This window comes from Pleurodeles waltl, chromosome 1_2 (genome assembly GCF_031143425.1).
Source record: "Pleurodeles waltl isolate 20211129_DDA chromosome 1_2, aPleWal1.hap1.20221129, whole genome shotgun sequence".
Taxonomy (NCBI): Eukaryota; Metazoa; Chordata; class Amphibia; order Caudata; family Salamandridae; genus Pleurodeles; species Pleurodeles waltl.
The window spans coordinates 361,338,794-361,365,280 of NC_090437.1; the positions used below are offsets into that span (position 1 = coordinate 361,338,794).

The following is a 26,487-nucleotide window of genomic DNA, read 5'->3' on the forward strand; positions in this document are numbered from 1 at the left end:
TATGAGTTGGGTGTCGTCTGCATAGGAAATTATGTTGAGAACATGGTATCTGACAATGTTATCCATCACCCCATGCTTTTCAACGCATATGACACTGCTGGTCAAGCCCTAGGGGACACCGCAGGTGACCTCCTTGGGTCTAGAGATGAAAGGTGGGAGGTGGATCCTCTAGGATCTTCTGATGAGGAAGGAGTTGATCCATCTGACAAAATCACAGATTGCCGAAACTTTCCAACCACTCATCCCCAGTCACAGATATGGGTTTAATCCAACTGACAGTGCCATCCCAGTTTGGACCCAGCAATATACAAATCAGAGCCCCTCCCTTTGGATGTGAATGTGGTGGAGTCTTAAGATCAGCATGTGATGGAATACAGTGTCGAAGGCTGAAAAGAAGTCAAGGAGGACCAAAGCTGCTGTTTTTCCTCATTCGAGGAGGGTTTGGATATTGTCTGTGGCTGCAGTCAGGGTAGTTTTGGTGCTGTGCTGGCTGCGGAAGCCGGATTGGGAGGCGTTAAGTAGTTGGTTCTGCTCCAGGTATGCCATGAGCTGCTTGTTGATGATCTTTTCCATTACCCTTGCTGGGAATAAGAGCAGGGAGATTGGCTGGTAGTTTTTGGGTTCGCTAGGGTTGCCGGAGGAATTTTTGAGTAGTGGTCTGACTTTGCTGTGCTTCTACTCTTTGGTGGAAATGTGGAGGTGGTGTTAGAGGTTTTGAGCATGGCTGTGAGTTCCTGGCCGATCCTTTGGTTTTCAAGGTTGAGGATGTTGTGCAGGCATGGGTCTGTGGAAGCTCCAGAGTGGATGGATTTCATGGTGGAGGTGATGTCCTGGGTGGAGAAGGTGTTCCAAGGGGGTCAGTGTGTGGTTCGTGTTGGGTACGGTGGTAGCGTATCTGATGAGGAAGTACAGTAGATGTGGGTTGGGGTTTGAAGTTTCTGTATATGGTTGTGATTTTGTCATGGAAGAAGTTGGTGAGGTTGTTGCACAGCTCCTGTGAGGGTGTGATGTTGTTTTCACTGGACGTCCGGTTCAAGAATTCATAATGATGTTGAAAAGTTCCTTGGTGGTGTTGGCGCTATATTTTATGCGTGCGGCAAAGGCAGTCTTCTTTGTTGCCCTCAGTAGGCAGTGGTAGAGGTTGAGGTAGGTCTTGAAGGCCGCTCTGTCAGAGGTGTCCTTGCTGCCGATCCATCTCCTCTCCAGCTGTTCGCTCTCTCATTTCACTGTTCTGAGTCCTTGGGTGTACTAGTTGACCTTTTTGGAGGATTTTCTCTGGCTGTTGCTCTTGATGGGAACCATGCTGTTAGTACAATAGGTGATCCAGACTTTGACGTTTTTCAATCCCCGTTAGAGGTTGGTGGGGATAGCAGGGTTGGAGGTATTGTCGACGTCCACCCATCTGGTCTCTGAGATTTTGTTCCACATCTGGCAGGGGGCTCTGGTCATCTAGGGGGTGGAGGTGCGGGGATGGAGATTCTGAATTGGACGATGGAGTGATTGGTCCATGTGAGTTCTGTGACATGGCTGTATTTGACACGGCTGATGGAGGTGAAAATGGGGTCCAGCATGTGTCCTGTGATGTGTATAGGGTCATGAACGATTTGGGTCAATCTGAGGCTTCTCATACTGTTTAGGAGGTGAGCAGTGTTGTCATTGGGATCGTCGATGTGGAAACTTAGGTCACAGAGGAAGATGTAGTCTTTGGAGTTTAAAGCCAGGGGCACAATGAAGCCTGCAATGGTGTTACAGAAGCTGGAGTGCGGGCCTGGGAGGTCTCTATGTGAGAGTGTCTCTGATGGTTGACTTGTCGTCCGTGTGGAGCTTGAAGTTGAGATGTTGCTTGGGGGTGGTGGTGTTGTCTGTGGTGTACTGTATGGTCTCTTTGTGGATGATGGCTGTTCGTCCTCCCGGCTTGTTGGTTCAGCCTTGGTGAATGATTTTATATCCATAGGGGATTGCTGTGGCAATGTTTTGGGTGTATGTGGTGGTTGAGCCAGATCTCTGTGAGGAAGACGATGTTGGGTGCAAGGGTGGCGATGAGGTTCCATAATTCGGGGGAATGCTTGCATAGTGAGTTGAGCAGAGCGCATGAGAGTTGGTGTTTTTGTTCAGGTGGTGTCTATGGTGTGTTCTGGGTGGGGCTGAGCAGTGTGCTGGTGTGTGTGCTGTGGCAGGTGAAGTGGCATTCGGTGCAGGTGAAAGGTCCTAACTTGGAGCGTGGTTCAGCACGGTGGCAGTGTTTGTTGCGGTGCCCGGGATGGAGGGTGTAGAGCTTGGCGATGGTGCATCTTCAGGGGGTGGGGAGAGGGCCTGGGGTTGTGGTGCTGTGCTTGGTCCAGGCACGGATGGGCTCAAATGGACTTGCCTTTGGCGCACCAGCAGTACGTCTGCTGTGCGGTCACGCTGTTGCCTGTTTTAATGACAGAGATTCAGTTTGCCAGAGAAATCAATGTAAACAACAGTAAAAGGTTATGATATATCTATTATATGTCTTTAAATAAGATGGACAAACTTTGCAAGTGCAAACATTTACTGCTTTAAAGAGTGCTTGATATGCATGTAATCATACAGTGAAAGGATGAAAAGGATAATACAAGTTTGTAAATAATGGGGAGGGGCGTGGCCAACGCAGGTTGGCATTCCATCTGTTAGGGGAAGCCTTCAGGAGTGTCAGTAAGATAACAGCCCAGCGGCATGGCCGAAATGCGGTGGGGACTGTGAGTGTGGCTCCTCCCAAAATGGCAGAGGGTAGCATGGCCGGCCATGCCCAGTTACGGCAGTGAGCTCGACCTCTACCTCCCAGGAGTGGACCACAGGAAATTGGTAGCCAGGGTTACTGAGATGGAAGACACTGTGGACCACTTGATGCTGGAAATGAAGGGTATTATTGTGGTAAATAATTTAAAATACCTCTGAATTTGCCTTGTAAGTTAAATAATAATGAAAAAGGAAAGAGACGGGGTCCGAGATGTAGAGAATAATCGGGATTTATTCAATAACTCGAGTTAAGGGAGAGCTCCTTCACCAAGCGGGTTAGGGAGTAGTCTGTCTTACTTCGCGCAGCATAGAGCTTTTATACATTTTTCTACTACATGCAAACAAATGGCAGAGGTTCAATCATTTTCCACAAGTTAGGTATAAAAACATTTGTATGCCTCAGGGGAGAGGAGTGGAAGATTGCTTACAAACAAAAATGTGCAAACAGCTGAAGCGTATAATAGTGTGTAGTAAATGGCAGGTATGACCTTGTTCCAATTGCAAGTTATTCCGTGGAAATTAGTTTTTCTCAAAATTGGCTTAACCGCAGGTATGTGGCCGGTCTGGTATTCGGCCTTAGGCATATTACACGATGTAGCTGCTTTCAAGCTGCATCTTTTTCTGCCTATTTTCTCTGCGACAGGGTGTTTAGAACACTCACAAAATGGATGCCATATTCAATATGGTTGTCCTGATGTCAAATGAACAGTGGTTGCACGAAGGGTGAGAAACTATTTTTCCACATTATGGTCAGACTTCAGGACTTAGCCGATATGGGGCAAAGGCTCCAAGAACGAGCAGCTGGCCATTTGTGTTGCTATAACGTTTGGATAATGGACTTTCCAGAGAAAATTGAGGGTCACTCGGTGGAAAGGGAGCACTGGTGGGCATATGGAGACTGAAGCACGCAACTGAAGTGGCATACGCCTTTTACTTGGGGTCCGGGGGCCCCATTGCGACGGATGGTCTCCAGACTGTTGATGTTTAGGGACTGAGATCAGATTTTACAGAATTCCTGCGCCACGGCCCATCTACTGTGGAGGGCAATGTGGTCCACCTTTTCCCTGATTTTACTTGCGAGGCCCAAAGGCAGAGGAGTTCCCTCTTCAAGGTTAGTGGGTCATTATTAGGACATTAAATAGTGTAGAAGTAGGAAGCCACTTATGAGTCACCATGAGCAGAATGAATTTCCAGAAGAAATGCTAATGTCAAAATGGATTAAAGTTGTGTTCTGCCAAATTTAGAGCCACTTGGAGGCCAAAAGCAGGCATGCCATGCATGTGTTCAGATTACCAATGAATGCTATATAATACTCTACTGCACAGGAACAATCTGCAGTAGCTGGGGTCCCGATGAAGTGAGTTGGAACATACCATATGATTCAAATCATGAAATATTCAATGACTGACAGTCACTAAAACATCACATTTTGTGATACAGATGATGGATGTATATCATAACTAATTTGAGCCCAGTTGGGAGTCCTGTTTATCAAACTCATTTTAGCAAAGTGTGTCCTCTTTGTAATGGTAGATGACTGTAACACAGCCATTCTCCACAAGTTTTGCTGTGTTGAAGAAGTTGAAATGAGTTTGAAGCCGATCCTATGAATTTGCACAATGTTAACCTACGTTAAATGCAAGTTAAAAGCTGGCAACCACCTAATTAATGGCGGGATCTCACTATGATTTTCATGAAATATAATTCTACTGTGCCAACCTATAGAGAAACATTGTCATAAAAGAAACTTTAAACTGGAAATTTGTGAGGGACGTGATTCCGACACGTTTTTGGGAGTGAATGTAATCCATGTAATACTCGTTTGTCATTGATGCTGTCTGTTCTGGCCACGTAAGCCTCATTCCAGGTATCAAACAGTACAAGGGCACTACTGTAGACTGTAATACAAATTCAAAGGACTTAACAATTCTTCCTGGACAACATTCATTTACCTTTAGTAGATAAATAGAGTTCCTAGTTCTTGGGCAATATTTTTATAACTGTCCAAAAGTTGTCCGTGTGAAGCCACCACACGAATTGCGCATGCAAACACACTTTAGACATGTTACTTGGGTAATCACAAAGTACCATTCTAGAGTTGTTTATATGAGCACTAAATCAAACGGCAGTTAATTAGTTCACTTACCACCTGGAGTTGTATCCAGTTTACAAACAAAAGTACTAATTTGGTGTGCCATCACAGCTAAGTCACATGAACAAACTAACAGTTTTCAGTCAACCACAGGACTGCATAGCAGCATTCTCTTCTGTACTGATTCACGCCAGGACAGTTAGGGTGTTCACTGCCATAGTCCGTACTCGGTCCAGTCAGAGCCTTTTTAATCTCTTAATGTGTCAAGGTCCAGACAACTTGAAAGGATCTTGTGATGAAGAACTCAGCAGCGGTTTTGTTCTGTCACTGTGATTCCCTGATATTTTGATTTTACATGAGTTCAGAATGTGAAAATGAAAGAAAAATCTCTGACCACCCTACTAAAATGATTGAAGTTATTCATTGAAAATCCAGCTAGAGCAGCACCAACTGCAGCCAAGGAACAATAGGACCATAGGCTCACAATAACATCCAGGTGCAGCAAGAGGAATACCTGGATCATTTTTGCTTTTGTCCAGCTACTATAGTTAACCTGGAAATTAACAGTATGTTTTTTATATTGGTGAATGGCAGCTGCATCAAACAAGGCAGTATATCTGTGGAAAAAAGTAAAGATAAAGTTTGTGTAGACTATGCCCGTACATGTTCCCAGTGGAATAGGAAAGGTAACAGTTCAGCCATGCTAGAGTGGAGCAGATGCAGCAGAGGCAAATCACAGAAGAGTGCAAGCGATCCTAATTCAGCCTGGCAGGTATAGAGGGACACAAATTGACATTTATACCACACAGTAGTGCTCATGGTTGACTGGGCAGTGGCGCTGGGGCCTGTTGTGAAATGACAAGAGAAAGCTGCCTGTGGCTGGAAAAGAAGAATATATAGGAGGATGAACATAAAGGCAAGCAGTTGTAGTAGAAGAATGCAGAGAGAGTAGTAGAGAATTAAAAAAAAAAAAAAAACAGGGTATAGGATGCCAAGAGGGTCGGAATCAAATAGTAACAAGATCATACGCAACACTGGGATGAGACTAATAGCAGGGAGGCGCATTTCATCAGCAGAGATAGCATTATGCAGAGAGCCGCAGGTTGTTTTGAATTGGAGCACGAAACTGCCCAAAATTGTTTGTTGTAACATTCCAACAGAAGTGCGTGCTAGAAGGTGCAAAGGAACTACTTCTCTAATACTTTCTACTTGTAAACAAAACCTGTGTGTCAAAGTAATAGCTATGAATGGGCAATGAAATAATTAAGCAGTCAAGTCTCACTCTAAGAGGAGTTTAACTCTCTACCCTTAAAGAGTCAAGCGTATAGATGAATGTACTGGGTTATCCAATTAGAGTGCAATAGTGTCTTAATGCTTGGACTACAAGTGGCGACAGTAATAGCTTCCATGCTAAGTGCCTAGTAACTGTTGAATTCAAAGTATCTAAAATGTGTCAAATAGATCAATTCTGCTGGTTTAAAAATTTGTTTTTGACACACACCTTAAAGGTAACTTCATCTGCCATTTTCCTGCAGCTGTACCCTGATGCTATTTCCCTTGACAGCGTGGAGTTCAGGAAGAAAGCAAAGTCATTGCTGCACCTTGCAGTGGTAACACTAAACAGTTTAGGAGTGAAATTCTGGATGAGCAGCGGAACGTGCCTTGGTGAGTACAGCTACTTGCATCAAGTAGTTGATGCTTTCTTAGGTAATAAGGAAGACTTGCAGATAATGCAGTCAGGCCTAAATGTGGTGTGCTTTATAGAGCCATATTACTTTTCAGAAAAAAATGGAACACAATTCCACCTTGTAGTGAGCCTTACAGAACATTAATAACTGTATACAAATATGTGTTCAGTAAGTCAAAGCACTTCACCGTTTCCGCATTAAAGAAAATGGCCGTCATTCCCAAGCCTGTATGCTCTTTTGCTGTATTGTATTGTTAGAGCATTAAACTAGCTTTTAGCATTGCCTTGGATTTAATGTTTCTCTTGCTAACGTAGAAAGGCGCTTAATTTCTGCGCATGCTTCCTCCAGCCATTGCGCAGTATACGAGCAGAGGCCTTTTCAGGGATGATGACCTGTAAGATTGGAACGCTCGGATTACTCTCCGGCTTCTCCCTTATTCTCTCTCACCTAGCACTCCTCACTTGCTTGTAATTTGTCATGTCATTGAAAGAGGATATGCTGATACTCTGGAGAACTGTTTCCTGAGCAGAATGAATTTGTTTTTTTTATTTCTGTGAATGAAAACGTTGTATTTCCACTTTTGCCTTGGGGTAGAAAAGATAACAAGTGCACTCATATCACTCTAAGCAGCAGGGGCCTGATTTTTCAAAGCTGTCTCACAAATCAGCAAACATAGTTCAATCACAGACTGGTTTGCGAGGTCGGCTTCATGTTGCGATGTGACTCCGTTACAGTACAAAATGTGCATCTGCAAGAGATTGCAGCCCCCGTCATATTAATATTAATGAGGCAGGATGTAGTTTGTGACCTCCCCCATGCATGCCAGCAAACTTAATGAAGATGGCCTGCAAGTTACAGTAATGTGGTGTTCATGCATTAACATTAAGAATCTTCACATTTGGAAGTGGTGGACAGAACTAATGGGCTCCTGATCAGATGGCTTTCTGTGGAGCTCTTGCATGGCTCTCACTGTTGGACGACCTCAGGCAGAATTGACGCAAAATTGAGGTCCCCAGTAATGATATAGAGAGGCAGAGGAACAGAATGCTCCGGTCACTGGCCTCAACCTCCTATTCTATCTCGTAGGCAAACAAGAGGCAGTCTTTGCCCCATCCGCAGCAAAGAGGAGATACAAGAGTGGGCTTCAACCCTCTTCTTAGAGGAAACGAAGGGCCACCTGGTGCTGTGGCAAGTAACCAGGAAACTCTTTGGCACAAGACAACTGGCAGAAGGATGATCGCCTACAAGGCACACAACAGCTCCTGAAAGAGCAGTGTTGAGGGCAGGGCACCTGTTTTGATTCACCCGAGATGATAAAGCAGTGAGCCTCTGGAGTGAAGTTGGGGGCCACCGTGTGGGAGGATGGAATCCAGGAGACCCTTGCCAACCCATGACGAGTTTAAGGAGGTGTCCCTATATGATGCACCAAGACAAATTGAAATGGTGAATCTCGGCCATTATGCCTCTGAAATGATTAAACCAAAAGGCACCGGGAGAAAAATTATCTTATGAGTTGTTAAAAGAATTAATTGCCACAGTTGGACGTGTCAACCATAAGGTCTCAGTTATAAAAGACAGTTTGGAGCAGCTGAAAGTGACATTTGGACAGCATGAGGTATGACTAACGGATAGAGCAGCACCAAGCGAAGGTGGAGAACACAGATGGTTTGAAAGAGCTGAAAGTAACAATTGGGCAGCATGAGGCATGTCTTTGGGGAAGGCGTTACAACAGCTTAAATGGGAGGAATGCTCCCGAACCAAATGTCTGCCCCCACAATTTTTTAAGTGTGTGGGACAGCACATTGGGGGAACTACTGCGGTTTATGTTCTCGAAGGCCAAACGGCAAAGAAGTTTTTCCAGAGACATAAGGCTGCTGCAAGAGCCCTCATTCATAAAGATGGTAATCTTGCCTAGCACTGCACTTCCCACATGCTGATTACCCTGTTCAAAATAGAGATTAAGGTATTGGCCAGGATGATGGCTCATCGCACTAGACCAATCTGGCTTTTGTACCACAGCTGTCCACTCGACATAACCTCCAAAGATTATTTGGTGCCCTGCGCGGAGACAACCCATGCCAGAATCGGTGGCCTTGTTGGCATTGGATACCAAGAAGGTGTTGGACTTGCTCCACTGGGAATCCTTCCAGCTGATCGTGGACAAAATGGTTTTGGGCCTGGGTACGGTTGTTATACCTGGCTGCAACAGCAGCGCTTCAGGGTCAATGGGAAGATATCTGAGGAATTCTGACTAGTCAGAAGAGCGAGACGTGGGTGCCCACTCTCCACCCTGTTGTTTGCACTGGCACTTGAACTGCTGGCATGCTGAGTGTCAGCAGAGGCAAAAACCAGAGGCCTCCAATGGGATCAAGAATGGAACGACATTGTGATTATATTTTATAATTCCATACCAAGGGCACTGGAGATGGTGGAAACATTTGGGAGGCATTTTGGGGTATGTATCAACTGGCATAAATCAGTGGTGTTCCCACTGGGCTGTTGGAACCCACAGGAGTGGTGGCAATACCCCTTTAGGTGGACAACAGATCACTTAAAATGGCTGGGGGGTTTATAGTACTCTAGACCACTAGAATTTCCATAGTCAAAACCTTGGTCAGGTCCTTGATGACTGCAAACGAGACGTGGGGCATTGGAGAAGGATCTCATTGTCCCTGATAGGCAGTGCAGCCCTATGTAAATTGATAGTGCTGTCCAAATTCTTGTACATGCTCCAGAACTCACTCTGTGGGGTCCCGGAAGGGCTTTTTGGGGCGGTGGACATGGTTACATGAATACTACTGTGAAGCGAGGTACCCCCCATGTTGCTCTGCAAATACTGACAAGAAATCCTTACAAAGGAGATCAGGCCCTACCTGACCTCCAACTTTACAGCTGGGTGGCACAGCTTCTTGGGTAGGGAATGCTTGGGTCTTATTGTCACTGCAGGAGCCTTCGTTGATGGCTGACAGAAGGGTGATAGAGTCGAGGGGTACCTTAGCAAGCTGTACGGTGGAACTTGTGCCCTACATCGCCACTCTCCGATGGCGACAATGATTCACCTCTGGAAAAAAGCAATGAAATGTCTGGGGTGGGGAGGATGACTGACACTTGAGACCCCCTTGTGGGACTCAGATACCCTAGCGGAACTAAAACCCTTGAAGGTAGGAAGCAATGGAACTTAATAGGAATAACTAACATTGGGAGGTATGTGGGAGCACGCATGGCCTTTGATCATCTGAAGAGCTACAGACCGAACTTGAACTGACAGATAGTTAATACTTTTGATATGCACAGATGAAGCATGCTCTAGCCCAGTATATCACGCCATCCCAGGAAATTGCAGAGGAAACGCCACTTTGATATAGAGTGCTTTCAGTCCCCATCAATAAACATGCAGTTTCACTGAGCTACAGAACACTGCAGAGTCCTAGCCAGTGACCACTTAATAAACTGAGTACAAAATGAGAATGTGATCTGGGAAGCATAGAGGACAAAGATTGGGGAGAGACCTGTTGCCACCCGAGAGAGGTAGACATCAAGGCAGGTTTTTGACAGGTACACTCAAATTACTGCATCACGTGTACCACACATGAACTAGATTGTATCATATGGGGAAGACTGAGAACAGTAGACATCCTTGGGGCTGTGGACAGCAAGACACCCTATTACACACTTTGAGGGAGTGCCCCAGCATACACGACTGTCACTCCATGGGTGGGTGCAGCCTAGGTTCTAAAGGAAAAAGTTGAGATGGGGGCAAGGGTTACTATACTGGGCATTTGGGGGAACAAGCGGGGTCGAATTATGCTGGGTTATGTTGTAACGTGGCACTGTCAGTGGCCACAAGAGACATTGCACGTCTGTGGGGATGCAGAGAGGCTCAACATCTGCGCTTTGTAAGACCAGCCTAGACCTTTGCATGCAGGCTTAAAACACAGTGTGCAAAGCGCAGGGTTGCCCATTGAATTTTGACCAGATGTGGGGTCCATGGAAAGACTTCAGAGACATGGTGAGAAACCCAACATAGAGCTGTTGCTTGGGACTTGTAGATAGATCTGCAGCCCCATCACGTCCAGACATGGGGTGTTCAGTTTCGATATGCTGGTGTACTACTGTGATTGTGTTGGTGGTAATTTATTAAAATAATAAAACATGTTAAAAAAAATATTGATTGTAGTCAGAATGGTCTTGTCATGGGGCACCACTGGATTTCAGGGCTTCACCAGTTCCCCAGGTAACTGGATTTTTGGGTCACAGATAAATCACATCTACAAGCTGTCCTATGTCTTGAACTCTAAGGGCTATATGATTCATATGGGTCAAGAAACATGGCTTGCTCCAGACCATAGGAACATATGTCAGAGTTGCTAAAGCATAGAACCTCCAGAACCCACTGAAGCTGCTGTGGGCCATACAAACACCCTAATGATTCGGTGCAGAGCTCACTATTGATAATCCAGGAAAGTATTTCTGCTTCATTACAACCCCGGCATTTCTTGTGTGTAGTAATCCATACCAGCTCTGCTGCGTTAATCGCATGATTCCTGGACTATATTGTGCTTTGAGTCATTCGCTGTGTAGATCTTTTCTCAGCTGGACTTGTAATGATGATGTTCCAACAAGTGGGAATCTACTTTCTTCGCTGCGCAGCGCAGCCCATCTCCTTTTTCCACAGGATTAGCGGCTTTAGGAAAGGAATCTGGGCTTGTTAACATCTTAATGGAGAGCCCCAAAAACAGAGGTGCAGCACAATTATTTTTTTAATGGAGGCCACAGAGATCTTGGAGAAGGTCATAGTTGGTAGGCATTAGCCCGATAAACATGATGAAATACACAGTGGATTTCACTTTAACAGTAAGAAAGCTGGTTTGATCAAAGAGGCCTCTGGGGACCTGCCCACAAGGCCGACGCGGGTTAGTGTTCTCATATCTTGACCTTGTACATCTTATTTGGTTTACCTTTTCATTCAAATTACAGCCAGCCAGTTGCAGTACGTCGTTGAGCTCGCAGCTCCACAGCGGTGTGAAATATACATGCATTTTGAGCATTCATTTCGCAAAAACTACTGAATGGAATTACAAGTCACTGAAAACATCTTTTCTGGTTCAAGATCTACCTTTCGACCAAACTTAGGGCCTCATTTAGATCTTGGTGGAGGGAAATAGTCTGTCCCAAATGTGAGGGGTATTCCATCCGCCGTGTTACGATCCCATTATATCCTATGTAGATCATAATAAGCGGTTGGGATATCCGCTACTTTTGTGACAGAGTATTCCATTCGAGATCTAAATCATGCCCGAAGTGTAATTCCCTTCAGCTGGTTTGGCTGTTGCAGTGTCTCAAGTTCCTATGGAAAATTGCATTGTGAAAACGTGTTTTGGGCCCCTCTTTTTCTCTGCCCTCGTCTGATGGATCACCCAAGCACTTACCCTTAAGAAGCTGAGGTGGATGAGATATTTTTTTCGTTAGTTGATGACTCGTGTTATCAGCCTTGTTTTTATCGAACTGGCTGTATGGTTATTAGAATACCCTAGCTATTTATATGCCAAACCATGTAAGTATCTTCGCATGCATTAGAAAACCATCCGGTCTGCAGTCAGATAGTGCTTCAGTGCTTCACCATTCGCCCCCCCTCCCCTCCCCCCCCCCCCTCCAGATCTTCAGTATATATATATTTTTTTATATTTTCTTCAATAATTTCCTATGGAGAGGGGACAGAAAACACATGCTTATATTATTTTTGAAACAGAAGCTCATGGAAAGTAGGCAAATATTGGCTTTTTAAAAACAATATATATTATTATAGTTTTGTTTTTTTATATATGCTTCCAAGCCTGATTTGTGTGAAACCGGGTGGCCTTGCAACTTCAATCATTGCACATAGTCCTGCCACTTTTCATTTCTGTACTTTTATTAGCATGAATAATGTAAACTTACAACTCTAAAAAAAATATATATGAAAATAAAATGGCGATCTTGCGCACATTGTTTTTACCATTCAGAATGTTAGCTTTCTGTGCTGTTACACACTCTAAAGAGATTGTTTCCCTCATTTTCGCATAAAGTTAAACTAATTTGTATGGAACGTGTGTGTTAACAAGATAATCCCGACACACCCGACAAATGGATTTATGAAATATCATTGAAAATAATTAACTTGTCGCCTATTGTTATTGGTTCACGGTATGTCAGTGATAGTTTGCTAATTACTTTTTTCCAGTTTTAACTAGGACTAAGTACCATGGAGGAACTCCCTAAGGGAGCACAGGAAACACAAGGCTTTGTGTCCTGTACTAAACTCAGATAACTACCACCTGTCGGCTTACAGCTTGGGATAAGGAAAGCATCTATAAGGTTTGGCATACACCTTGGTGTAGCCCAAACAGTGCAGCAGAGACATGAAGCACCTGACTTCTGATGTACTCGCAGATCGTTGAGTTCTCTGGAAGATGCAGGGCAGATCAGAAACAACAAACACACAAAATATTTGTTTTTCTAAGTTACGGAGAAAATATCCATTCAAACATGCTTAACAGGTAAATTCTTTCCGGAGAGACCTAGAGGGATCGGTTCTGAGCATTCTGCTTTGCCGTCCTAGGTTTTGCTGCCTGGAAGTTTGCAGTTTCTGAGAAATCACAGCTGCTTTACTTTCTTAAAAACCCAGAGCACAAAATTCAAAGTTTTGTTTTGAGTAGCATAAAACTGCCACCTCGTGTCTCCATCTGGTACTGCAGCTACGCACGTTTTAATGAACAACAAACAGTGCGTTTTCACGGATGCCAAAGAAAATGACCTCAGAATTATTTACTCACCTGGTCCCAGCTTGCAGAGCATTTCTTCTCGTACCACAGGCAGCCATGCTCTTATTCTTGAGGTGTATTACTTTTTAAGATTCAGAAACACACCTCACCTTTAAAAAAAAATAATTAAACGCCTATTTGCTAGTACAAAGGGCAGCCCACCACCACAGTGAGCTCATTGTAAGCTACAGCACCAAAGTAGTCATCGTCCTTCTCCAGTTTAATGAATTACTTTTGGGACCCATTATGTTTTGTCATAGTATTACCTCAGCGTGCTAGGAAAAACACTGTAGTGTATCTCTGAAAAATTGTCTCCTTAGCTGGGAGTAGCTGGTAAATTCTTTACGTTGTATCACATACATTACCAAAGAAAAGATTTGCTTCCCCTGCGGTGCATGGATGGTGAAAACCAATATTCAGTGTAGTGGAAGCACATTTATCCTCTTTTGGACCTGGTCCTTTCTACAGGGTCATTCCCCAAACTTTTTGCCTTTGCCTCCTAATTTTTCTGACCCTTTTTGGATGACGTTATGACTGGTCACTTTATACTGCTAAACAGTGCTAAAGTGCATGTGCTCTCCCTTGTAAACTTGATATGACTGGCTTCTACCTGATTGGCACATTTAATTTACCTGTAAGTCCCTTTTACAGTGGTATCCCTATATCCAGGGCCTGTATTTAAATGCTACTGGTGGGCCTGCAGTGCTTCTTGTGCCACCCACTGAAGTAGCCTTTCAAACCTGTCTCAGACCTGCTAGCGCAGGACCTGCATGCACAATTTGCTGCCACAGGGACTTGGCATCTAAATTTACTTGCCAGGTCCAGAACTCCCCTTTTACTACATGCAAGTCATCCTTAAGGTAGGCCCTAGCTAGCTCTATGGGCCGGGTGCTATGTATGTAACAGGCAAGACATATGCCTAATAGCGTGGCCTGTCCTGGTATTGACAAACAGCCTATTTGGTTTCTCATTGCTGTGAATGCTGCCTTCTTATAGGATTGCATTAGAAATGCCCTGCCTTATGTCTAGGAGATATTGTCTGATTTATGAGGGGGTAGCATGGGCATGTTTGGTATGGTTGTTATGGTACTGACAAATGCTACTTACTGGTGTAGGTGGATTTGTTTATTATCATTACAGAAATATCACTTCTAGAAAGTGAGCATTTCTCTGTGCTTATGACTCGTGTTTCACAGCTTGACTCCACGTCTGGGCAGAGTGACAGTTGGGCTTTGTGCGACTCTGGTGTTTTACAGCTTGACTCCACGTCTGGAAAGAGTGACAGTTGGGCTTTGTGCATACTTTTCAGACAGCCTTTACACATGGAGGGTGGAGGTGCCACAGAGGTGCGTCTGCATTTTGAAAGGTCTTCCTGGCTTAGAGAAGGGGGAGGCGGGACACACGTGCATCTGTAAAGGCTGTGCCCTGACCTCACACAAAGGGGTCGTTTACCCCCAACTGATGTTTCAAGCCTGTGCTGGAGGAGAGAGGGGGCACTCCCAGAACCAGATGTAACTGGTTGGAACCTCCTTCCCCTTTCTTAGTCAAACCCTTTGCAAAACTGAGTATGAGTACAGGGGATTTTTTCCCACAATGGGGAGACACTCTGTACTTAATTTACTTGAAACTGGACACAGAATGCTGCTGGAGGGACTTGTTAGGAACCACGTTGGACTGTTGCTGCTGTGCTCACCTGTGACCTGCTTGGTCCTGGAGGAACTGCCACTGACTGCAACCCTTTGTGCTGGCCTGCTGCTGGCCCTGCCTCCCTATGCTCCATCTGTGTGTCCCCCAGGGGCTGGGTGCTATGGCCCCTGACACTCCTGCAACTGTGTTAAGCAGCACATGAGGAGTGCTGCCGGTGTTGTTTTTACAGGCCATAGTACCTTGTGAAGCGCTTTTTTTTTTGTCCCTAGCGCCTTGTGAGTGCTTTATTTTGCCCCCAGCGTTTCGTAAGCACGGTGCTGTGCTGAAAAGTTCACCGCCGTGACCTGGGCATCTAAAAACCCGACCACGTCGAAAGCACACTGGATCAGGTACCCCCAGGGCACCACAGAAGTGAATTCAGGAGTGAGTGCGCTCCCAGTGTGCCCCCGGGACAAAGCATGCTCGAAGGACCACCCCCGAGGCACAGGCAGGTATCCACTTAGGTGCCTGTTCACCGCTGTGGCCTGGGCTGCTTGACTCGCGCACCAGATCATGTGCGGGCCAGTCCCTGTTGGGGCCAGGGTGGGGAGGAAGCTTCATCGGAGGCTCCCTGTCCTGCTAGGCCCCCAATGTGCTCCTGAGGAGGGTTGGGGTAGGAAGCCTCATCAGATGCTCCCCGCCCCACTGGAGCCCCTATCTTGTCTAGGGAGGTTGCGGGCGGGGTGGAAGCCTCACCGAAGGCCCCCCGCTCTCTAAGGTCCCTTCTTTTGCCCCTTGTTCGGGTTTTGGTTTTGCACCCAAGTTGTGGTCTGGACTGAGGCGGGGGGTGTCCAGAGATCGCAGGACGGGCCCCAATATCAAAATCAGAGGGGTGCATGCAGTCCCCTCCCCAAATCACCACACGACCCCCATTTTGTGCAGAGGAGCTCCGGGGGCCCCTACATTCACCTCATGGCACTGGAGGTGCCCTCATCAATGGAAACAGGTACTTTTAAAGGGACACACACTTTTCTGATGTTCCTTTGAAGGGGCATTGTAGACTGGTAGGTTAACTTGTTTTCTTTATGATGTGCCATATATTTGCTAATTCTCCTTTTATGGGTATTTTATGCTAATATATTTTTGTGACTTGCCATATGTTTTCTAATGTTCCCGGTATGGGCATTTATGACATTGTGTGTGACAAGTGCATTTCTATAGTAATGTTCTCCTGACTACTGCTTATGTTGCAGGATAACAAATAACTTATGTGTTATATTTGACTACTGCTGATTTCTGCAGAGTAACAGTATTGTGTAACGTTCTGACAACTGCTTGAGTAGCAGGGTATTATTGACATGTTGTGTTTGGTCTAATATTGTTGTGTACAATACAGTTTATTTTTATATAACTTGGTGTTGTGTTTCCATTGTGGTGGGGATAGTGTGTCACGCGTGTTGTGCAAAAAAACGCTTTACACATTGCCTCCTGGATAGGCCTGACTGCTCTTGCCAAGCTACCAAGGGGGTGAGTAGGGGTTATCTTGGATGTGTAACACCCTTGCCCTGACTACAGTGGGTGGGTTCTACCTGGCTTAGGTGCATACGCTAGCCAAACAGAAACCCTATTTCTAACATCCTCCTCGTAGGAAACTAGATTGTTTGGAGTTGTTGAGTGACCATTGTAGCAAGGTGAAGGTATTATATGGTATGACTAGGTAGTCTTACCATGGAATACCAACACAATACCCAGCAGTGGATCTTGGATTCACTCTCAGCAAACCCTAGCTTAGACCTAGTTGTGTGGCAAAGAGCAGTCAGGCTATGCAGAGGAATATGTGTAAAACATTTCACATTACCAACATGGACGATAAGTAAGATATGACTTAACAGAAATCCTTGCTGGCTGCAAGGATGGTCCACGGGCTTTCTGGCTGCTGAGATAGTTTGGCGGGGAGTTGAGGCTTGAAACTTGGCACAGGGCTCACTCCCACTCGTTAGATGCTAGACACTAAGTTTCTTTAGGCTCAGGTGCTCAGAGTCCGTTGGGTTGCAGGTATTCGATATCAGCCCTTCTTTACTCCTGCAACTTACCCAGGTTTCGATGTCCATGGGGGTCCTTCCTTTTGGGACCAACATGTTTTCACCTCCAGCACACTTCAGGCACAGTACTGGTCCCCCAGGTCACTTTGTTTCCTCTTCTTCGTGCTGGGGTCCAGGTCGTATTGTTGGTGCAAACATCTCTTTGTACTTCTTTCTTCTTTCCCAGGTACGCTCTAAGTTCATGTGCCAGGTGAGCCCCTTAAATCCTGATTTACGCGGCATTTAAGGGTATGAGGGACAGTAGCCAATGGGCTATTGTCCCTGCGGTGAGTCTGCCCCTGCAATGATGACTTCCTGTGGGGAGTAGAGTATGTCACTTTCTACCTCAAACCCACTATTCTTAGGGTCTGCCAAGATGGCAGAACCCTTCCTTGCTTGTGCAGGCCTCTTACCCCACCTCAAAGGTGTGGCTAGTTTGAGGCAGGGGCACGCCTCCTACATAGCTAATTTCTCACCTGCCAGACTGGCCAGGGTGGGAAGGTCTTTGTCCTCCTCTGGTGGGGGACAGCTTTTGGCACATCAAAGGCAGGGGAAGCTTTTTAGGTAAACCGCCTTGATGCTTATCTCACAGCCAGCCTGGGAGGGAGGAGGTGAGACCTCCTTCCTGCCCTGGCCCTTTGTCTTACGTCCTGCCAAGGTGTTAGCACCACCGACAGGAGGTCAGACTTGTCTGTGGCAATAGCGGCTTAGGAGAGCCTGCCAAAACAGTACAGGACTTGGGTACTTGGTGGGCACCCTCTAAGGGTGCCACTCAGTATCTGCTTTTCAATCCTAAACGTGTGGGCATCATGTTCAGGGTTAGAAAAGCACAATGTTTGATACCAAACACAACGGGATTCTGCTGGGTCATTGCAGAGCTGGACATCTGAGCAATGGTCAGATGCCAGCCCGTGTTTTCCAATGGCCCGCCGGTAAATTGGGCCGGCATCGCATTTTAGATGCCAGCACAAGGGCATATGTGCTCTTTCACATATGCCCTCACTCATGGAATAATGCATCCTGTCCCCTGGACTAGAGGGTGACTGACCGGTCCATGGGCAGTAACGGGGGTTCTGCCTTCACCTGGTGTGGGCAAAGTCTCACTCGAGCAGCAGGCTGCTTGTGCAGGCTGACTTGTCAGCTCTGCAGTCTCTCATTTACTTGGGATACTCAGGGTGGCACACTACCAGGTTTGAGCTAGGTTTTGCTGAGAGTGAATCCGAGGTCCACTACTGGGTATTGTGTTGTGTTACTGGGGACTTACACGGGTGGTAAGGTACTTGCCATTTGGCCTGTGCAATTCGACATACAATTTAAGGGAAAGAGCATTGGTACTGGGGCCTGGTTAGCAGGCCTCATTAAACTGACAGGTCAAAAACAACAGCATCTAACAACAAAAAGTGGGGGGTGACTATCCGAATAGGGGCCCTTTACAACAACCATGTCAAAGGATAAGACCACCACCTGCTAGGTATCACACAAATTAAATAAAGTAAACTTTTGTTCAGTCCTTGGTGCGTGACACAAAGCAGTCAGGCTTAAGAAAAAGGTGTATTAAAAGGCACAAAGTATTTAAGCAGTGCATGCACAGTATTAAAAAGTCACACACAACACATTACAACTCCACAGCCAATTGTAAAATAAAGAGATGAACATGTTATGAGTAAAATAAGACCAAAATGACAACAATTTTGTAAGAGGAGTCAGAGATGTGGATTTGTCAAGATTTAAGTGAAAAAAGTGCCATAATGCACCAATGATAGTCTGTGGCAGCAGTAGACTGGGACTTGGGCGTTATTTGTGGCCAATTGTGATGGAAGCCTGGAAGTCAAAAAGTTGTAAAACATACCTAAGCCCCAAAGCAGAAAGGGACTTTGTCACTTTTTGGGAAGAAAATCTCCTTAAACTGGACTTCACTGATATTGTAGCAACCGAAGTGGAACCCAAGGCTGGATACTTTGAGCATGTTGGTCCCTCTGGAAATTTGAAGGCTTCTCGTGGAATTTGTTCTAAATCCAGCTCAGGATGGGACTTAGGACCTGACTTAGATCTTGGCGGTATTACCGCTAATCCACCGCAGCAGTGGACTCAAAAGTACCGTTAAGTCAATGGTGTTCCGCCCACCGTATTTAGATGTACTGCGGCTGAGTCATAGACCGTTACGACGGAGTGCTTTAATTTTGCTGGAGCAACTGGGCATTGTACAGTGGCAGTGCCTATTGTATAGAGGTAAGTGATACACACACACTGTTCCTTAGCCATATGTGTCCACCTGCACAACACACAATATTATCCATTGCCATTCCACCACAGCACAACATCTACATGCAGAAAACACACATTGCCATACATCCATGACACAACATAGACACACCATGGCCACTACACACCTATACAACACAACCATGGCAACCAACACAGTGACACACCCAGCTACACAGATATGCACACAAAAGCACAATTGCAAACATAACGACCACCACACAGTGACACACACCTGGATGTTGCAAACAGCAACACAATACACAACCCAAAATACACAACAGACATTAGGCCCACATGCGTGTGGCACACATACAGACACAACCACATCACCCACTCCAGTTCCCTCCACCAGCCAATTTAATCTCACACACATACACATGTACGGACTCACATCACAAATGGACTCTCATTATCACAGGTAGAGGTTCACTTACAATGTGCACACAGACATGGTAACAAGTATGATGCCATAGTTATTGTGATGTCAGCTTTAATTTAGCAGTGAATACTGACACTACAATAACAATTGTGTGTGTGCGATATATGTTGTGTACCAGTATGTCCCCATCAATCTCTGGCACAAATGTGTTCCCAACATATGCATGTCAGAGGTGTTTACCTAGTCATGTATATTCCTCCAGGGGTCCCAAACTCGTGCTGTGACTACACAACGTACACAGTTCATGCAAAATCCTTACGTTCGACTCCGGCTGGGTCGTGTGTCCTCTATGGTCCAGTAGCAGCTGCGATGGCAAGTGATGTCCAGTCCAAACGGGAAGCGGAAGCGTGGAAAAAGCTAAATTCTTTTAATGCCCCTTCGCCCTCCAATCTGCCAACTCGGGTGTGGCGGTAACACCGCCACAGCTGAGGGTGGATGGGAGGCACATTGTAATCTGCTTGGCAGAAAAGGTGGCTGGATTCCCGCCGCCAGCCCTTATCTCCAATCATGCTGTTGATGCAGCTGGAGATTCCTGGCGTAGTCGGTGGGACTCAGGCGGTCTCTTGCCTATGGTCCCACCAGCATCTAAATCGGACTGGTGGACCGCCAAGGTGGTGGTGGGTTTTCAGACGGAATACCGCCAGCAGGACTGTTACTGCTAACATCTAAATTAGGCCCTTAGTCATTTTCTCATACTTGCTGCTGGGATCCTTGGCTGGGACAGAGCTGAAATACAGTCCAACACTGGAACTAGCATTCAGATACCTTCTCTTGCTGTTCTCCTTGACACTCCGGAAAATAAGTTTTTCAAAGATTCCATTTTGCCTTCTGGTGCCAAAACAGCCACAGGGAGTACATTTCTAAGGTCTCCACGACCTCAAGAGGAGGTACTTAGAGTGTCAGTCACCACTCTCAGGGTGTCAGGCAGAGGCCCACAGCACTATCCGGTCCAGTTGACACTGGAGGCTGTGTACTTCTAGGGAAAGGCCTCCATGCGCTTGTTGTGTCCCTGTAGCTACACATGTCAAACAACTGACACTTGAGATTGAGTAGTTTAGGGCTGCTCCCAGAATACTGACAGCAGGTCCAGTCATCTTCTGATGGTCCAGAAAATGTTCTGGGCAGGGTTCCTGGGGATTCCACATTTAGGCTTCGCACTAGCTAGTGGGTAGCAGAGATTCTCAGGAACTGCTTAACCATTGTGGAAAAATTTCACTGGTCCAAACCTGCCTACTTTTGCATTACTTCCTGTATGCTTTACTGTGAACAGTCTCAAAAACCCTTGCCCCAGGGCAGTTTCAATATGACAGTTATCTTAAGCCACACTAAACTTGTGCTCAGAGGGATGTGGGGAGTGTAGGGGAGTACATCTTGGACAGTAGTATCCTCAAAGTCTAACACTAAAATCCAGTTTGAAGCAGGCCATGTACAAACAAACCAGGCGACACAGGTCTGGTAGGACAAAAGCAGGGTCCAGCAGCACCTGGACAGGTGATCTACTATAAATTTCCTGGCAACTATATGCTCCTTTTCAAGCGCACCATTGTTTTACATTTGACTTGGAGAAACCGGTCAGGCATAGTTTTACACTGTGCCACAAGGGTGGCCGCTGCCACTGCTGAGCTTAAAGGGGCCATCTGTGCCCATTCCGATTGACCTGTCAATTACAGTGACCTATTTAATTCCTGGGAGGAATTTTACACCTCTTTAAGGGCTGGTGACAGGCTGGGAGTTGGCAGAGGCTAATGCTAACTAGGCTTCTGAAAGCTCAGGCTTGTCAAGAGTAGCTTCTTAAATGTTACCTTTCCAATACATTTATTACAAATCATACTTTACCATTGAATTGGATTTTTGATAAATATTAAAATAAGTCTTTGAATTGCTCTGTAGCTGGTACAGGTCAGAAGGTATAGATTAAAGTATATCATCTATACTTCGACTTTCCCTAAGTACCAGTTAAGGCCTGCTCAGTGACTGTTCAGGTGGGGCAAGTCACTGGGGGAACATGCCATTTCTAGAATCACAGGGATTCCACTCTTGAACATTATGCACTGTATCTTGTGGGCATCAATATGCACTTGAGGATGACTTATTTGATATTTAAAAACCAGGTGGTTTTCTGCCTGTCAAAAGGATGATTTTGTCAGGTATATGCAGCAGGATTCAAGCTCCTGGTGTCAGGCTGTAGTGCTTTCCTCTTATTTAATTTCTAAGCACTAACATAACACAACAGAAATGCACTTCTGAGGTCAAAGAAGACTTTTATTGTTATTTTATTCTTCCCCAACCACAATGTTTATGAATGAATGACGAATTAGTAGCTTTCAAGTCCGCGTTAATCAAACAAAATATATCAGTTTGCAATATACACAGCAGGTTATATTTATAAGATATTGAATGCAAAGCAAAACAAATACTTCACCGTGTGGGAACTATTCACAGCTTCATCTTTCTAAGGTCTGCAAGCTGAGGACCCCTGTCAACCGCGAGAAAGAGAGATTCATCTACCCACACGGGATTGCTGGCAGCCTGCGCCAAGCTCCAGCACGAGGTCCGGCAGATTCGAATCTGACTCTCTGCAGCCTGTTACATTTGTTACAAAGGTGTGCCCCCTCCTCTCAGACCTGGGAAACTGAGCAAGCCTTTTGGAGACTGGCCAGGTCTCCAAGACTACTCCTGTTCCCAAGCTCAAGCGAAGAGAAACAACGCCCATGTACTCTCTCTTATCAGGTCTAGTCTACAGTGAGAGCAAAACATCTTGGTTCTCTGGTGCAAAAACACAGCTTGGAAAAATACAGAACTCCACGTTAAAGGCAATGGGCAGCTAACCTAAATATCAAATGCAATGTCATGTTAAAGGCAATAGGCAGCTAACCTAAATATCAAATGCAATGTCTAGTGTCATGTCAAAGCCAATAGGCATCTAAGCTGAATACAAAATACAATGTCTTATATCATGTCAAAGCCCATAGGCAGCTGAGCTGAATATAAAATGCAATGTATAATATCATGTCAAAGCCAATAGGCAGCGGAGCTGAATACAAAGTGTAAGCCAATAGGCAGTTAAGCTGAATACAAAGTGTAATATATGATATCATGTCAAAGCCAATAGGCAGAATATCTAATAGCATGTCAAAGTCAATAGGCAGAATACAGAATGTAATGGCTAGTGCAATGTCAAAGCCCATAGACGGCTCAACTGAATACAGAAAGTAATGGCTAATGCCATGTCAAAGCCAAAAGGCACAATACAGAATGTAATGACTAATGCAATGTCAAAGCCCATAGGCGGCTAAACTGAACAAAACATACCATGTGCTACTGGTGAACATTGAGCAACTAATATGCGCAGTGGTGAAACACAAAGTCATTGGTCAAAACAAAACTCCATCAAATAGCAGGACATTCCGCCCTTTGACCAATGAATTTTTGTTTCACATATCTCATATTTCAAACAAACAAAAAAAAAAACATTATCAGCAAATCAAATTTCAATGATCAAAGCAATCCCTGTAAAGCAATAGAAGTGAATTAACACATTGATTTCATAACCTTTCACATCAGATACATCTATACAGAAAAGACTGGGCAATTATTATTTTCTTTTTTTTTTCTGAATGAGTCTCTAATTCAACAGTGTTAGCAATTTGATGTGGCATGAGTTCTGCTCATGTAAAGGTGCACGGTCCACCTGAAAGGTTTTCTGGAAGGTAAGCAAAAGTCAGAGTTCCATACGAGAGGGAAAAAAAAAAAAACACAGCAAACAAGTTGAACTTGAACTGAAGGCGCAGTTTGCGCAAAATGGATCCATGGTGCTGGCACTTTACTCAGCCAGGTTCAGGTTGGGGATTCGGTCCCTTCCCCGACCCCACACGCACACACCGGAAGGGGGACCACACAGCACACTCAGGGACAGTGGCGAAACGTGGTCGGATCTGCAAAAGAAACAAGTATGACTTTTCTTGCAAATAACATTTTTCATTTAAACTGCACCCTTCCTCTTTCTTTCCCTGTTTTATAATCAGCAGGACGTTTTTGGGGCCCTTTGTTATATTCTCTGCAGGTTCTGGAGGGTCACTTGGGGCTTCAGCCCACACATCAGCACTGAGGTTTTTATCTGCTGCACCACAGCTTCCCTTTTCTTGCACTGTCAGAAGGGCTGGGGCAGACTCCTTCTTTACCAAACCTCCATTCACTGCACTTTTGCCAATTTGGGCCATTCTGTCTCCAATTCGTATGAATGAATCAGATTCTTTTCTAGGTATCAGCATAATTTCGATTTTTCCTTGGTAATTTGCAGCAATCACTCTCCCTAAAACCTGATCAATTTGCCATTTCTGTTCTGGTAACTTTCCTCTCCCCAACTGCTCTGTGACTGCTTGCATGACAGATTGCTTTTGTGCGTGCTGCACAGTTTTTATCAAATCTAGGGGAATGTGCATCTCTCTCATCTCTGCCCACCTGTAAGTGGCCTTTTTACATTTCTGGGGCACCCACATAGCTATCCCCACTAAGGCAGAATTCTGGGTGAACACTTCTCTCTCTGCATTTTTCTCATTAACATCTGCAAGGTAATTGAACCAGTTAGGTGCTAAAACATTATCAAAGAACCAAAAATCAGCATAAAAATGACACATCTCACGTAGCTCTTGCTTTAAAATCTGACACACATTATACAACGCTGTTCCTTCTACGGTGCCAGAAAACAACATTTCAGTCAATGAATCATTAGTAAAACAAACATGCTTTTTATCTTCAGTAGACACGAATTCAAATGGTGCACACAATTTCATTGGTAACTCTTTTATCTGTGGTACTCTAGCCCTGTCTTGCAAGTACCAGATCCATTGTATGATTCTAGCTAGGGGCAGTATTTTCTTCCCTTGTTCTTGAATTACATGTACATAAGTATTTCCTTCTTGCACTGCGCAGAAACCTAAAGTCTGCATTATTTCATTTGCCAAATCACAAGCGCGCAACTGCATATAATTTTTCACAGTGACCATATACAAAAGTGTTAGGATTTCACTCAAATGAGGGCTATTCTTTTTCCAAAAATCAAACAAGCTAATGAAACTCGGGGTGTCTTGCTCTAAAATCCTTCGTTTTACTTGTGCATTTTGCAACGGTAACTCGTAAATCACATTCTGACTCTCGTCCGTGTTATCAGTTAAGGAATGCATTTTGGCTGCCAAAAACCCTGGCTCACACGAAAGCTCAGTGCAGCTCGGAGCTGTCTTAACCCCCTCATTACTGGAATGGGACAAGAACGATTCTTCAAAAACAGCCCTTTTATAACTTTCAGTCGGGCTAATTTGCTCACGTAAATTCCTATTTTCATGTTCCAACTTCCTACATTTCTCCTGCATTTCTCTGTAAGCAGATAAAGGTATCCAGACCTTTCTGTCATCATTACTTCCAAAACACACTTTTTCTACATATATACAACAGGAATTATTTCTCAAAACAACATCAGGCATTTTAGCTACACATGCATTTTCTTCTGTAATTCCCCAAACAGAAAACAATTCACAGTTTTTCTTAGCACCATCAGGCAGTTCATCAACACATGTATTCTCAGACATGGTCTGCCGTGCTACTGTGATTCTCCAAACAGAAAACAATTTCTGTAATTCTCCAAACAACAAAAAACAATTACACTTTTAAAGTGTGCACTTAGAAATCTACTAACTCGTCAAACCCCTTTAATCACCTCTTAATGACCGACCCCACTCCTGGTACCAATTGTAGTGCTTTCCTCTTATTTAATTTCTAAGCACTAACATAACACAACAGAAATGCACTTCTGAGGTCAAAGAAGACTTTTATTGTTATTTTATTCTTCCCCAACCACAATGTTTATGAATGAATGACGAATTAGTAGCTTTCAAGTCCGCGTTAATCAAACAAAATATATCAGTTTGCAATATACACAGCAGGTTATATTTATAAGATATTGAATGCAAAGCAAAACAAATACTTCACCGTGTGGGAACTATTCACAGCTTCATCTTTCTAAGGTCTGCAAGCTGAGGATCCCTGTCAACCGCGAGAAAGAGAGATTCATCTACCCACACGGGATTGCTGGCAGCCTGCGCCAAGCTCCAGCACGAGGTCCGGCAGATTCGAATCTGACTCTCTGCAGCCTGTTACATTCGTTACAAAGGTGTGCCCCCTCCTCTCAGACCTGGGAAACTGAGCAAGCCTTTTGGAGACTGGCCAGGTCTCCAAGACTACTCCTGTTCCCAAGCTCAAGGGAAGAGAAACAACGCCCATGTACTCTCTCTTATCAGGTCTAGTCTACAGTGAGAGCAAAACATCTTGGTTCTCTGGTGCAAAAACACAGCTTGGAAAAATACAGAACTCCACGTTAAAGGCAATGGGCAGCTAACCTAAATATCAAATGCAATGTCATGTTAAAGGCAATAGGCAGCTAACCTAAATATCAAATGCAATGTCTAGTGTCATGTCAAAGCCAATAGGCATCTAAGCTGAATACAAAATACAATGTCTTATATCATGTCAAAGCCCATAGGCAGCTGAGCTGAATATAAAATGCAATGTATAATATCATGTCAAAGCCAATAGGCAGCGGAGCTGAATACAAAGTGTAAGCCAATAGGCAGTTAAGCTGAATACAAAGTGTAATATATGATATCATGTCAAAGCCAATAGGCAGAATATCTAATAGCATGTCAAAGTCAATAGGCAGAATACAGAATGTAATGGCTAGTGC

The 26,487-nt window shown here is 44.8% G+C and overlaps 1 protein-coding gene across 2 annotated transcripts in view; it reads left to right on the top strand.

The window, feature by feature from the left end:
* Positions 1–26,487, top strand: part of FKTN (fukutin) — a 121,633-nt gene that overhangs the window by 68,354 nt on the left and 26,792 nt on the right. For both annotated transcript variants that reach the window (XM_069239832.1, XM_069239841.1), the window contains exon 7: positions 6,388–6,517. In XM_069239832.1, coding sequence (XP_069095933.1) covers positions 6,388–6,517 — 130 coding nt within the window. The remainder of the gene's footprint in view (positions 1–6,387; positions 6,518–26,487) is intronic.